Here is a 12558-nt window from a genome sequence, read left to right as displayed (position 1 = left end):
CGTGGTAACGTTTGTAACATTGTTTTTCCCGTAAAGGTTGCTGTACCTACAATCCAAATAAAGTTGTTAGAGGTAACCAAGGACAAATATTCTTCCTAACAATTTTGACGGGAGATTGACTGGGATTCAGCCAATACTGGTCTTCTTATATCAGATGCAGCGGAGCCGGTGTGAAACCTCTGGCACCTATTATTTTAATCCCAAACCTACCTGTATTTTATTGTCCACCTCTCCTTTAAGAGGAAGCAAGGGTGACATGTACTCCTGATACTAGCTATGATCATTTTAAAAGTGGAATGTTTTGAAGATCCTCACTCCCTCCTCTTAGACCACCCCACCCCTAAAACCTCCACTTTTTCTCCAGTATACTTTTCTGTGCCTTCCTCCACCCCTGTCCGAGGAGCGCTCACTCGCTCTGCCGCTCAGCGAACTCGACCAGCTGTATCTGGGAAATGAAGGGGGAAAAAAAAAAAAAAAAAAAAGACCTGCGTCGTGGAAGAGCGAGTGTGAGCTGAGCGGCGCTCGCGCGGTCGCCGACTTTACACAGCGCCCGCAGATGGCTCGCTCCGGCCCGGACGCGGCGATCCGGTCGCCCCCAAGCAGTGGCTGCGCGCGGGTGAGGGGGGGTGGGGGCGGGGATGGAGGCGGGGGAGGGGAGCGCGGGGCCCCTCTCCCCTCCTCTCCTCCCAGCCCCTCACCCCCACCCCTTTTATATTTTTTTTCCTCCCAAGTTCTCTTGCCTCGCTATCCCCCCTTGAATCCGAAGGCGCCTCGCGATTGGGTGCTGGGGCCGGGTACGTCAGTCAGACTGTGACGTGCAGTCTTCCTGTTTCCTTCAGCTGTGTCTTAAAGTAAATCTTGTTGTGGAGCGGAGCCCTCAGCTGAGGGAGCGCTCTGAAATAATACACCATTGCAGCCGGGGAAAGCAGAGCGGCGCAAAAGAGCTCTCGCCGGGTCCGCCTGCTCCCTCTCCGCTTCGCTCCTCTTCTCTCCTTTCCTCTCTCCCCTCTTCTACTCTCTTCTCCTATTCTCCTCTCTCCTCCTCGCGCCTCTTCTCTTCCCCTCTCTCCTCTCTTCTTGTCTTCCCTCCTCTCCTCCTCTCCTTTCCTTGCCCACCCTCTCCTCTCTCTCCCCTCATTCTCCCCGTCGGCCCGCTCGCGCGCTCCCGCACGGACTCACCGTCCCTTGTCCAATTATCATATTCATCACCCGCAAGATCTCACCGTGCGTGTGCGCGCGCGTGTTTTCCTCTCTCCGCCTGCAAAAAAGGCTCGGCCCCACTGCTCTCTGCACCGAGTAAGTATCTTCTCCCCCTCGCGAGTCCCCTCCCCTTTTCCAGAATCACTTGTACCGGCTTGTTCTTGAATGAGAAGAAAAGAAAAGAGACTCCCATTACTCATACTCGTGTAAACATCTTTCCACCCTCCCCAGGAGAAAATGGTGTTCTTTAAATGAATCATAATAAAATAGTGTCTAAACAGTTTCTAAGCAGAAGCCTCAGTGGAACTCAGCGCTCCGCTCCTCCCAGTTCCTACGAGTAAGTGATCCGCTTGGCTTTTCTTTCTTTCTCTTTCCTGCCGGTGGCTGGGGGGTGGTGTTGGCGAGGGGGGGGGGGAGGCTGATAGTGCTGGACTTGTCGCTGATCTTGTCACCTTTTGTGTACTGTTTCTGGAGGGTGAGGAGGCTTTTCCTTCCTTTCCTTCTTTCTCTTGCCCTCTCCTCCCAGGAGAGAGGACCGCGAGGGGGACCGGGTCGCTTTTTGTTCGTCTGGGTCCCCGCTCTCCTCCCTGCCTCGTCCTTCCCATCTCCCCCGGTGCAAACTCCTGGGCTAGTCCCCACGTCCTTGCTCTTTGTCTTGTTTATTATAGCTGCCTTTCTTCCAGGATCTTCCAATTTGCTTGTCATTTGCATACCTTTCACTTCTCCTTTTTAACCCCAGCAGAGGGCCAGGGAGTAGGGAGGGAGAGGGAGGAGGGGGGGCGCCCTGTTACTTTCCTCTCAAAACGCTGTCGAAGCCGAAATGTTGAAATCGGGGTTGGAGCAATGGAGAGATGGTCCTGGGAAACGAGCACGGCGCCCCTCCCTTGTGCTCCCAGGACCCAGGGCTAGGTCACGCCGAGTAGGGTAAGGTGGCACCACCGGGAGCGTCAGGGGTCCTGGGGGGGGGGGACACTGGGGCCCAAGCGCGGCGGGAGGATGGAAGGATCGAGGTCCGGGTGGGGGTAGAGGATGTTCTTGGGCAGCGGATGTGCTCGCAGTCACCGCTGGCAGTCGACGTGGTTGGGCTGCTTCGATCTGATCTTGGTTCGTCTGGGTGGTACCTGCAGTTTTGCCCCACTTCGGAGGACTGGAGAGGGAGGAGTGAAGAGGTGAGAGAGTGATTGTTACTGGGAAGAACGGTGAGGGGGCGGGAGGAGCGCGGCTTGCTGCCTTGCCTGAACAGGCAAGGAGGGGGACGACGGGGGCAAGGTGGGGGGAGACATCACCCAAAGCCCAGTTTAGCAAATTGTTGGTTCTTCTGCTGTGCCCGCCACTTACTCCTCCTGCTAAAACTGAACGTAGGTGGAGGGTATGGATTGGAGGGGCGAGGTGAGGGGGGCGGGGGGGCGGGAGGGAGGTAAAGGGGGAGTAGCTTTGGAGAGAGACTCACAGGTCTCCCGCCACTTCTCAGCTTTTTTTCGGAAGTTGAGAGACCTCCAGGCTGGCCGAGAGAAGAACTGGAAGGAGGGGTTGAGCGACAGTCTTAAATAGCCCAAGGAGGCAGGTTGGAGTGTGAAACTTCTGTTCTTGGCAATCCAGAACCCACTCCGCCTGGGGGAAGGCTGGGAACTCACCTGCTTGTTTTTATTTTTCCCAGAAGGTCTGTGTTGTCTCCTTGAGCTTATAATAACAGTGCAAGCACAGGGTGGCCTGCTCTCAAAGTCAAGGCTAGAAGTCTCTTCTCTTGTTCCCCCCACCCACCCCTTCTCTCCCATCTATAACCTCCTTTACAAAAAAAAAAAAAAAATTATAATATTGTCCTTTCCTGGATTAGGTAGACAAAGGTCTTAGCCGAGAGCTGCGCCATGGGCAGGGCCTGACAGGTGTGTTATGTCAAGAAAGACAGGTGCAAATTTCCTCTGTGTCTGTGTGTGTCTGTACAGTTCCAGACCTCAGGGTGTGCTCCAGGGTTGCGGAGGTTTATGGGTTTATGGTTGCCTTGGTTAATAGGATTGTCCGGGCTCATGGGAACTGCGCTGTTGTTATGTTTTGAGCCCTGCCATGTGAGTTCTTTGGTTGGGGGTGGAGGACAAGTTGGTATGTGTTTGTTTATTTTTCTTAAGGATGTTGGCAGGCTGCTGCTGAGGCTGTGTCTCGGGCTCCTGTCTGCCAGGCAGCTGAAAGTACCCCCACTTCAGGCAGCAGGTGGAGGGAGATTGACTTTCCCTTCGCTTCCCTCTGGTTTACGCCTATTTCCCAGGTCTTTGGGGGCATTCGGGGGGAGTAGTGAGAGCATCTCGTGTGTGTGTGTGTGTGTGTGTGTGTGTGTGTGTGTGTGTGTGTTTTGGACATCCATGGGTGGTGTGTGTAACTGCCAAGAATACCAAAGTCAGTTTGAAAGTGTTACTGTTTTTAAAGCTTATCTTCTTTAGCGTGCTTTCTCTCTGCCCAGAAGGAATAGGTATGTGCATAAACTCTTTCAGGTCGTACTCTCATAAAGTAGAATGAGCCTGTCATTGTACCAGACATGTGCCAGATGTCCTAGTTATTACTTTGATGGAGAAGGAAAATCTCAAGTATGTGAGAGGTAACTGTGCTTTTCTATTTGATGCAAGATGTAGGCAGTCGGTTCTCTGAAGTTTCTTGCAAGAACTTCTGAGCATTTTCAAAATGAAATGGGCTGTGGGTGGTGAAGAAGAAAAGGGGGAGTAATTTGGTTAACCTGTCCATGTGCTACAACATGGACCTGTTTCTGCAATAGTAAAATAGATGAAAGTAAGGACTGTGGCTTCATGTGTGAGGGAAGCTATTGAGAATTCAGTGTAAACACTGTATATGGATTCTCAAAATCTGACCTTTTATTTATTTTTTCTTTAAACAGGCTACTTCTTGAGTTGCATAGAAATAGATTAGATGGTGAATGGTTTTTGTTGGTTGGTTTGGTGGCTTGGGTGATCATCCTTGTTTCATGAAAATGAGATAGTATGTGTCATTTATTCTTTTGACTTAAACATCCATGTTCCTCCTAATACTTTCTTTGGATGCTTTTGAAGTTCTTTCATAACTAAAATGTCATCTATGGATATGTCATTTGCTTTATTTTTAATAAGGGTTATCTGTGCTTGGCACTTATTGATACTTTTATATGTCCATTGTGCAGAATTCTATTTAGTTTAATCACCAAGACCTTGTGGGGAAAAAGTGATGCATACCTAACATGCATCTTTGTTCTCACTTTATTCATTCCCTTGCATCTTTCCTCTATAAGTAGCACTTACAATCTTAAAACATAACCTAGCTGCCAGGCGTACTCTTTATTTGTTCAAAGTGAAATAGGCCTTTTTTCATGAATTTCTGAGGCATTGTTTTGCATTTGCAACTGTAAATATAAGGAATATTTAGGTTCAAGATTAACAAAAGATTATAAAATGTTACTGATTTTATAATATGAAGATGGATTGTGCATGATATATTATTACTGGGTTCTAATTAAGTATCTGTATAAATTGGAAAAGACATATACGTAAGGAATTTCTAAAACCTTATTGCCTGGTGTATTCGAAAGCTTCAAAGGACATTTAGAGTATTTCAATTCTCTTCAGAAAAAACGAAATGTAAGTGTTTCTTCTTGAAGTTATTTCTCACTTTCTTTTATTTACTAATTTGGTGACATTACTCTGTAATATTTTAGGCATGTCTCAGAAAATATTCTGTGTTCATCTTGCAGGTGAAAAATGTATGACACTTTTGATAGAATGGAGGAATTTAAGATAAAATGGTTCTGATTTGAGATCTCTATTATCATAGGAAAATTTAAACCTGATATGAGATTTTGACAATACAATGTTAGTTAATTTAAGTATTAACTAATGTCAAGTGGGTTCTTCACAATAAACATCAAAGGCTTTCTTAGCCTGGTAGTGAGCAGAAACATCTCCAAAGGCAAAGTTGCTAATTAGCAGAAATGAACTCTTAAATACAGTGAAGGGGACAGCTTGGTTAAGGGGCAGAGGTGAGGGAGTACCTAAATCAAATCATCTGATTTTCCCCCTTGAATTACTGATTTCCAGGTGGATTTACAATGTTCTGTGTTAGTGTTATTCCACTTGCAGTTTTATAACCGGCTTGACCCAAGTAGATCAGAGGCCCACTCAAAGGTTGTTTTCTAAAAGAAGTAAAGTGTAGACCTGAGCAATTTCTTCAAATCATTTTATCAACAAAGACAGATAGTCTAAATAATCCAAGCAGGAAACCATGCCAACCTTCCCCTTTCCCTTCTCATGAAAGATTTGACTGAACTGTTGGAGTAATAATCATAGTGATCACTTCTTTGTCTGGAATCTGGACTCCAGATCGAGGCATAAAAGTTGCATCCCCTTCCCCAAATAACTTCTTTATTAAAGTAGAACACTTCAGCACTTTCTACTTCACACTGCAGTGTTCCTTTGAAATGCTTCCCTGAAAATTCTTTTCTACTAAGGTTGTCATCAGCTTCCTTAGGATTCTCCATGTTAAATTACCTGACATTCTTCAGATAATTCAGATTTTAATGAAGAATCTTTTGGAGTAGTTAAAATCTGACTTGATCATAGTTGAACGTTCTTATCTTTTTCTGGGAGGGATCTGCTAATGTTAAGATACCCTTCGTATAGGAATTATTCAAGTGTTTATGTAGTTAGATGCCAAGTGGTACAACACAATATTTAATAATAAAAATATTCTATGTAGATCTTCATATTAATTACAGAGGAGTTTACAGGAATAGAATATGTATATCCAATCGATAATACATTTGGGTTCAAATGCTACGTCAGTGTTTTTCTGCATACTTGCTGATATTGATGTTCACCAGTGCTGATCAAAAGGTTCATATTGCTGGGTTAAACTCAAAATTACTATAAAAATTAAAATATAATAAGAATCAGTAATAATTGTAGTTGAAACATATGGCTTAGTACATATATTGAGAAGTAAAGGAATTTTAAAATATCTTAATGGACAGGATGATATCAGTGATAAATTAATTCCATAGCATTCTCTGAATTGGGAAATCATGGAAGCACCTTTGAAAGTGTTTTCAAGTGATTTAATTTACATTATAGTCATTTAACAATGCATTTTCTTATGTGGTGAAATATTCATATATATATATATTGTTTGTGAAACATGATGCTAATGAAGTACTGCAGTCAACCAGTTATAATTATTTAATCTTGCCTATAGCCTTCATGGGTTATAATCCTAATGTGTATGACGACTATATCTTTATTTCTGAGTTTAGGTCAAAGCTATACATAGAGGTCTATTTATTCACACCTACTAATATAATGCCTTGTCTTGCTGGATTATATAATTTTTCTTAGTTTTTCTCATTTGTTTTGTCCTGATCGTTATGTCTCAGCTGTACATTTTACAATAAGACCTAAAAGTATTTAAATTTTCCTAGCCCCAAACAGAAACAAATCATTATTTAATCCAAGAATGCTGACCAGTTGAGAGAAAATTGCAAAAGTCAGTTTCGTTTGGTGAATTTGAAAGAAGTTACAGGATATTTTCTTCTTAAAAGACCCAACAATCACGTTTAATTAACATGTAATCTCCACTGAAGATGAGAATATGATTTCTTTCCACCTTAGGAAGAGCACAGCCTTGCCCTTGGCTCAGGCTTGGGGTAGGGATGCAGCTGTTGATACCTAGGCTAGATGAGAGGAAGTGCAGTTGACGCAGAGGTAAATGGCAGCTGGGAAGGGAAGGATGGCTGGGGATGACCTTGTGCTCATCTCTTACACCAGCGTGTTGTTTCTGAGCCTCTGTTGCAGAGATGCTCTTCCTGTAGCAAGGATGGGTATAGAGGGAAAACCCAGATTGGATGTTAAGAGGAACAGGGGAAGAAAATACTGCAGAAAGTTTGTTCAACATTTTGATTGGTGATCTGTGTGCTTTTCAGGTGATATTAAAGAGAAAATGACTTGCACCCAAAAAGACAAGAGGTAAAATTTTTAAAGAATGGCAATAAACTCTATTTTTGAAAAGCTGATCTACACACACAAAGTCCTCCTCGCAAAGACATCCCACCTCAGTATGCAAGTCTTTCTGAGCTTTAAAATAATTCATCTTTTTTCTTGTTTGTCTCCGTCTCCCCTTTTTTCTTTCTGTCACCTGACAGCTGCACCTGATTTTATCAGATCTAACATGTTAGTGAAATATTTGCCATTGCATTTTTGTATTCCTGAAACCAATTTCATTTATTAATGTGTAAGGGGTCACAATCATCTTGAATTCAATTTTGAACCCTATATATTGAAGTTATCAAGATCTGTTTCCATTCCAAGTTCAGAAAATTTTATCCTGAGGCACACAAAAAAGTATTTTACCCTCAAGCATCCAAAAAAACATACCCAAAAGCATCATGTTGCTTTCTTGACACTCTGATACAGCCTTTATTTCAATGTTTTATCTTCATATAAAAACTGAGAACAAGGGCTACATGATGAAATCTTTGCCGCTTAAAAAAATACACGTCGCCATCTAAGCATTGAGCATTCTTGATTTTTACAGGTTATTTCATGCTGAAATTATGCCTATTTGCATGGATAGTCATTCTTTAAAACTAGCCACAGATGCAGTCCTAGGGAGCACGTAGATGTTTTTACAGGTGAACCGAAAGAGATGGGAGCTGATCCAAACACTCGGCACGCTGCCTTTGGCAATAGACCCTGTTATTGTGAAGATGTGCTCTGTTAAGCAAACGTGAAGTTTAATATTAGATAAACCCTGTGTGAAAAAAATATTTTCATTTTCTTCATAAAACGTTCATTGTAAGCAAAAAGATGCGACATCTTACCATTTATACAAAATTTGGGGTTAGCATCACTAGTTAATGTCACAAAAAATGTCAAGTGCCTTTTGTAAAATGCAAGTGCCTTTTTATATTGTGTTCCCAAGAAACAATGGAAGTTCATATGCAGAGACGGTATTTCCCTTTCTCACATATTTAATTGATGTTATTTTCTTTCTTCTTTATATATCTTCCTTCAGTCTTTTTTTTCCTCCTGTGTTTTTTTGATCCTTTAATTTGGCACAAGAAATAAGATTCACAAATGGTGTATGTTAAAGAGATTCTTTAGGCATTTGAAGTATTATTTTGGCAGATTATAGAAAAAAAGCTAGCACTGAAGATGTATTTATCCTTGCCTAACTCAGTTTATTGTTCCACATATTGATTTCTGAAATGTGACAATGTCCTTCTTCTGCACTGAGTCCAACTTTATAATAATTGAAGTCATCAAAATGACTCATGAAAATTTATAAATATTCTCATACTTACATTAAAATCCAGCAACAGATACCGTCTTCAAATGTGATTTTAGTAATAAAAAGCACATATCTGTGCTAAATAAGCAGACTTGTAAAATGAGTATTTGTGCACTTATTTCCATGCTAAATTGGCCATTTATGTTGGAAAGATGCTGATGGGAGTGTTCTCCTCCCCATTTCACATATGACAAAAATGTTTTAAAATTCAGTAATAAAGGGTGTGTGTGAAATATTTGCATTTTTAGAGTCACTTTTTTCCCCTTAATAGCATTCAAGCCACAATAATTTCATTGCAGAAATGGAATTTTTCATCCAAATTTCACACTTCCTTAAAATTTAACCTTATTTCTTAAGTATAGACCACTTTTATCTTCTTTTGTAATATGAATCTCAATGCCCAAAATTTAATCAATTGGTTGTCAGAGGCTGTGTTCTTATAATCTACTGTTTCTTCCGAAGATAAACAGTATCATTTTAGGCATTTGTGAAAGAGAATCATATTACTGGTGCTTAAGCAGTTTTTGCTTTTTTTTTTTTTTTTTTTTTTTTAATCTTAATCCATCTTAAACCAGTGGAGCAGAAATATTTAAAAATGTTTCATTTCAAGCAGAGTGCATAATAAATTGCAATAATTGTAATGTGCCATAAATCCCAGAGCCTATGCATTTTGCATTTGATTCAGGATTGAGGTCAGGAAATTTGGAGAAATTTAAAGAAAATGATTCATCAGTCCTTTTGTTCTGTTGGCCAGGGTCCCAGGATTCTTGAGCTGTGCCCAGCTGACGAGCTTTTGAAGATGGCACAATAACTGTCCAGTGATGCCTGACCATGACAGCACAGCCCTCTTAAGCCGGCAAACCAAGAGGAGAAGAGTTGACATTGGAGTGAAAAGGACGGTAGGGACAGCATCTGCATTTTTTGCTAAGGCAAGAGCAACGTTTTTTAGTGCCATGAATCCCCAAGGTTCCGAGCAGGATGTTGAGTATTCAGTGGTGCAGCATGCAGATGGGGAAAAGTCAAATGTACTCCGCAAGCTGCTGAAGAGGGCGAACTCATATGAAGATGCCATGATGCCTTTTCCAGGAGCAACCATAATTTCCCAGCTGTTGAAAAATAACATGAACAAAAATGGTGGCACGGAGCCCAGTTTCCAAGCCAGCGGTCTCTCTAGTACAGGCTCCGAAGTACATCAGGAGGATATATGCAGCAACTCTTCAAGAGACAGCCCCCCGGAGTGTCTTTCCCCTTTTGGCAGGCCTACTATGAGCCAGTTTGATATGGATCGCTTATGTGACGAGCACCTGAGAGCAAAGCGCGCCCGGGTTGAGAATATAATCCGGGGTATGAGCCATTCCCCCAGTGTGGCATTACGGGGCAATGAAAATGAAAGAGATATGGCCCCGCAGTCTGTGAGTCCCCGAGAAAGTTACCGAGAAAACAAACGCAAGCAGAAGCTGCCCCAGCAGCAGCAACAGAGTTTCCAGCAGCTGGTTTCAGCCCGCAAAGAACAGAAGCGAGAGGAGCGCCGACAGCTGAAACAGCAGCTGGAGGACATGCAGAAACAGCTGCGCCAGCTGCAGGAAAAGTTCTACCAGATCTACGACAGCACTGATTCTGAAAATGATGAAGATGGTAACCTGTCTGAAGACAGCATGCGCTCGGAGATCCTGGATGCCAGGGCCCAGGACTCCGTGGGGAGGTCAGACAACGAGATGTGCGAGCTGGACCCGGGGCAGTTCATCGACCGAGCCCGGGCCCTGATCCGGGAGCAGGAAATGGCCGAAAACAAGCCGAAGCGAGAAGGCAACAACAAAGAGAGAGACCATGGGCCAAACTCCTTACAACCCGAAGGCAAACATTTGGCCGAGACCTTGAAACAGGAACTGAACACTGCCATGTCGCAAGTTGTGGACACTGTGGTCAAAGTCTTCTCGGCCAAACCCTCTCGCCAGGTTCCTCAGGTCTTTCCGCCGCTCCAGATCCCCCAGGCCAGATTCGCAGTCAACGGGGAGAACCACAATTTCCACACCGCCAACCAGCGCCTGCAGTGCTTTGGCGACGTCATCATTCCGAACCCCCTGGACACCTTTGGCAATGTGCAGATGCCCAGTTCCACAGACCAGACAGAAGCACTGCCCCTGGTGGTCCGCAAAAACTCATCTGACCAGTCTGCCTCCGGCCCCCCTGCCGGCGGTCACCACCAGCCCCTGCACCAGTCGCCTCTGTCGGCCACCGCAGGCTTTACCACGTCCACCTTCCGCCACCCCTTTCCCCTCCCCTTGATGGCCTACCCGTTTCAGAGTCCATTAGGTGCTCCCTCTGGCTCCTTCTCGGGAAAAGACAGAGCCTCTCCTGAATCCTTAGACTTAACTAGGGAGACCACGAGTCTGAGGACCAAGATGTCATCCCACCACCTGAGCCACCATCCTTGTTCACCAGCACATCCACCCAGCACTGCAGAAGGGCTCTCCTTGTCTCTCATCAAATCCGAGTGTGGCGATCTTCAAGACATGTCCGAAATCTCACCTTATTCGGGAAGTGCAATATCCTTTCATTTGCCCCCCAAGGAAAACAAGCCCAAACCAAAAACGCTTCCCAGAAGGTCAGGTTTACACATTATTTAGAATGATGTATATTACTATCTTCTTAAGAATGCAGTCTTTCCTCTTCTTCAGAGTCATAGGCTTTTATCAACACGCGTGTGGCACTTCTGGTTGCACAAAAGCTTCACAGGAAACCAACATGTTTGTAACTTTCACAAGTTGTTAATTGCCCCAAAGTGGTAGTATTTAATTTGTGCTTTTGCAGTAGTGTTTTTTTCTGCTGTTTCTTCCCCTATTATCTTCGTATCCTTTTTTTTCCCCCAAGAGTAGATTTAGAGGTGGGAAAAAAAAAAAAAAAAAAAAAGATCTAATTGTAATATTGAATTCTATCAGATTTTATGTTAACGTAGTAAGTTTCATAGCAGAGTAAAGAGAGAAAAATCAGCTTTCAGATCCCTAGAAGAATTCTCCCTTTAGTTATCTATAAGGCTCCTGGTCTGTTTAAAGAGGGCCTGATTAAATCTTCTGAGCAACAAACAGTCTACTGGTGGGAGGCTGCAGTGGGAGAAAGATGGTTGTGGATAGGGAGATAAGAGTCTCTCCTTATTCTTTAACTGAGGTGTGGTTTTTTGTTTGTTTGTTTGTTTTAAAGGAAATATACAGGTACTGATTTATTCAGACGGTATCCATCTCTCTCCCGTTCACCCAAGGTCTGTTCTTTGGGTCTGGTTGCAGCTGCCTCTATGCATGATTAACCTCTGTTCAACCATACACAGAAATCTTTTGTCCTAACATACACAAAGCAAATTATTTTGGAAATCGAGAGAGCACAATTAAATATAAAACTCAGCCGTGTTCGACTTTAAAAATGCCTCTTTTTATGTCTCTTTTATATTTTGAACCTGACTTTTATGTAGAGATGCCAGTTATATTTTTTTTATTAGACCTGCCCTGAACTCTAGCTATTTTTAACTCACGATTTTTTTTTTCTCTGTAAATTGGTCCTTTCAGTAAATTTTTAAAAATCTTGTGGTTATTGATGTTTTGGGGGAGTAGAATAGTAGCATTTGGGGGCAAGTAGAGACATCTTTCTTTTATATAAATTGCCAGATGGATATAAAATTTAGCAATTAAGTTGGCTGTTGCTAAATTGAGGGTTTTGAGCAATCGTCTTGATGGCTAGAGATTGACATTTTCATATCTAACCTTACTCCAGAGGCTGCCATGTAAGTGCAAAGTCCCAGCTATGGTGGAAATGTGTTTTCCTTGATATGAAGGTCATCCTTCCAGCCAACTCAGGATAACAGTGAAGATTTCTGATAAGGCGAATGTGAGCCACAAGTATGAGACACACTTGGGCAGTTAAGCACATTGTCTCTTTCCATAGAGAGGAAAAGAGAATAATGTCTTGAGAGAAAGATTTGGGGACTTAAGATGTAAATAGAAATCGAGTCTTGGTTTGGTTGCTGATTTAACTTCTAACTTTCAGAGATCTAAA

At 43.1% G+C, this 12558-nt stretch overlaps 1 protein-coding gene and 1 long non-coding RNA gene across 11 annotated transcripts in view; one reads left to right on the top strand and one right to left on the bottom strand.

Moving 5' to 3' along the window:
- LOC136793841 (uncharacterized) overlaps positions 1-1266 on the bottom strand; it is a 109655-nt gene extending 108389 nt beyond the window's left edge. For both annotated transcript variants that reach the window (XR_010839814.1, XR_010839815.1), the window contains exon 1: positions 1180-1266. This is a non-coding gene — a long non-coding RNA (uncharacterized lncRNA). The remainder of the gene's footprint in view (positions 1-1179) is intronic.
- The window catches only part of PROX1 (prospero homeobox 1), a 53499-nt gene continuing 41784 nt past the window's right edge, over positions 844-12558 (top strand). Inside the window, exons 1-4 of one of the 9 annotated variants that reach the window (XM_067029855.1) lie at positions 869-1296; positions 1432-1537; positions 7148-7190; positions 9269-11060. In XM_067029855.1, the coding sequence (XP_066885956.1) occupies positions 9336-11060 (1725 nt within the window). In that variant the 5' untranslated portion in view covers positions 869-1296; positions 1432-1537; positions 7148-7190; positions 9269-9335. Of the gene's footprint in view, positions 1297-1431; positions 1538-4798; positions 4815-7147; positions 7191-9268; positions 11063-12558 lie in introns of those variants that run through there. The other 8 variants (XM_067029820.1, XM_067029858.1, XM_067029824.1 and 5 more) reach the window with 8 other exon arrangements.

The sequence above is a fragment of the Kogia breviceps genome, chromosome 1, assembly GCF_026419965.1.
Source record: "Kogia breviceps isolate mKogBre1 chromosome 1, mKogBre1 haplotype 1, whole genome shotgun sequence".
NCBI lineage: Eukaryota > Metazoa > Chordata > Mammalia > Artiodactyla > Physeteridae > Kogia > Kogia breviceps.
Note: the sequence above shows the minus strand (reverse complement) of the source record. Positions and strands in the feature narration are given on the sequence as shown.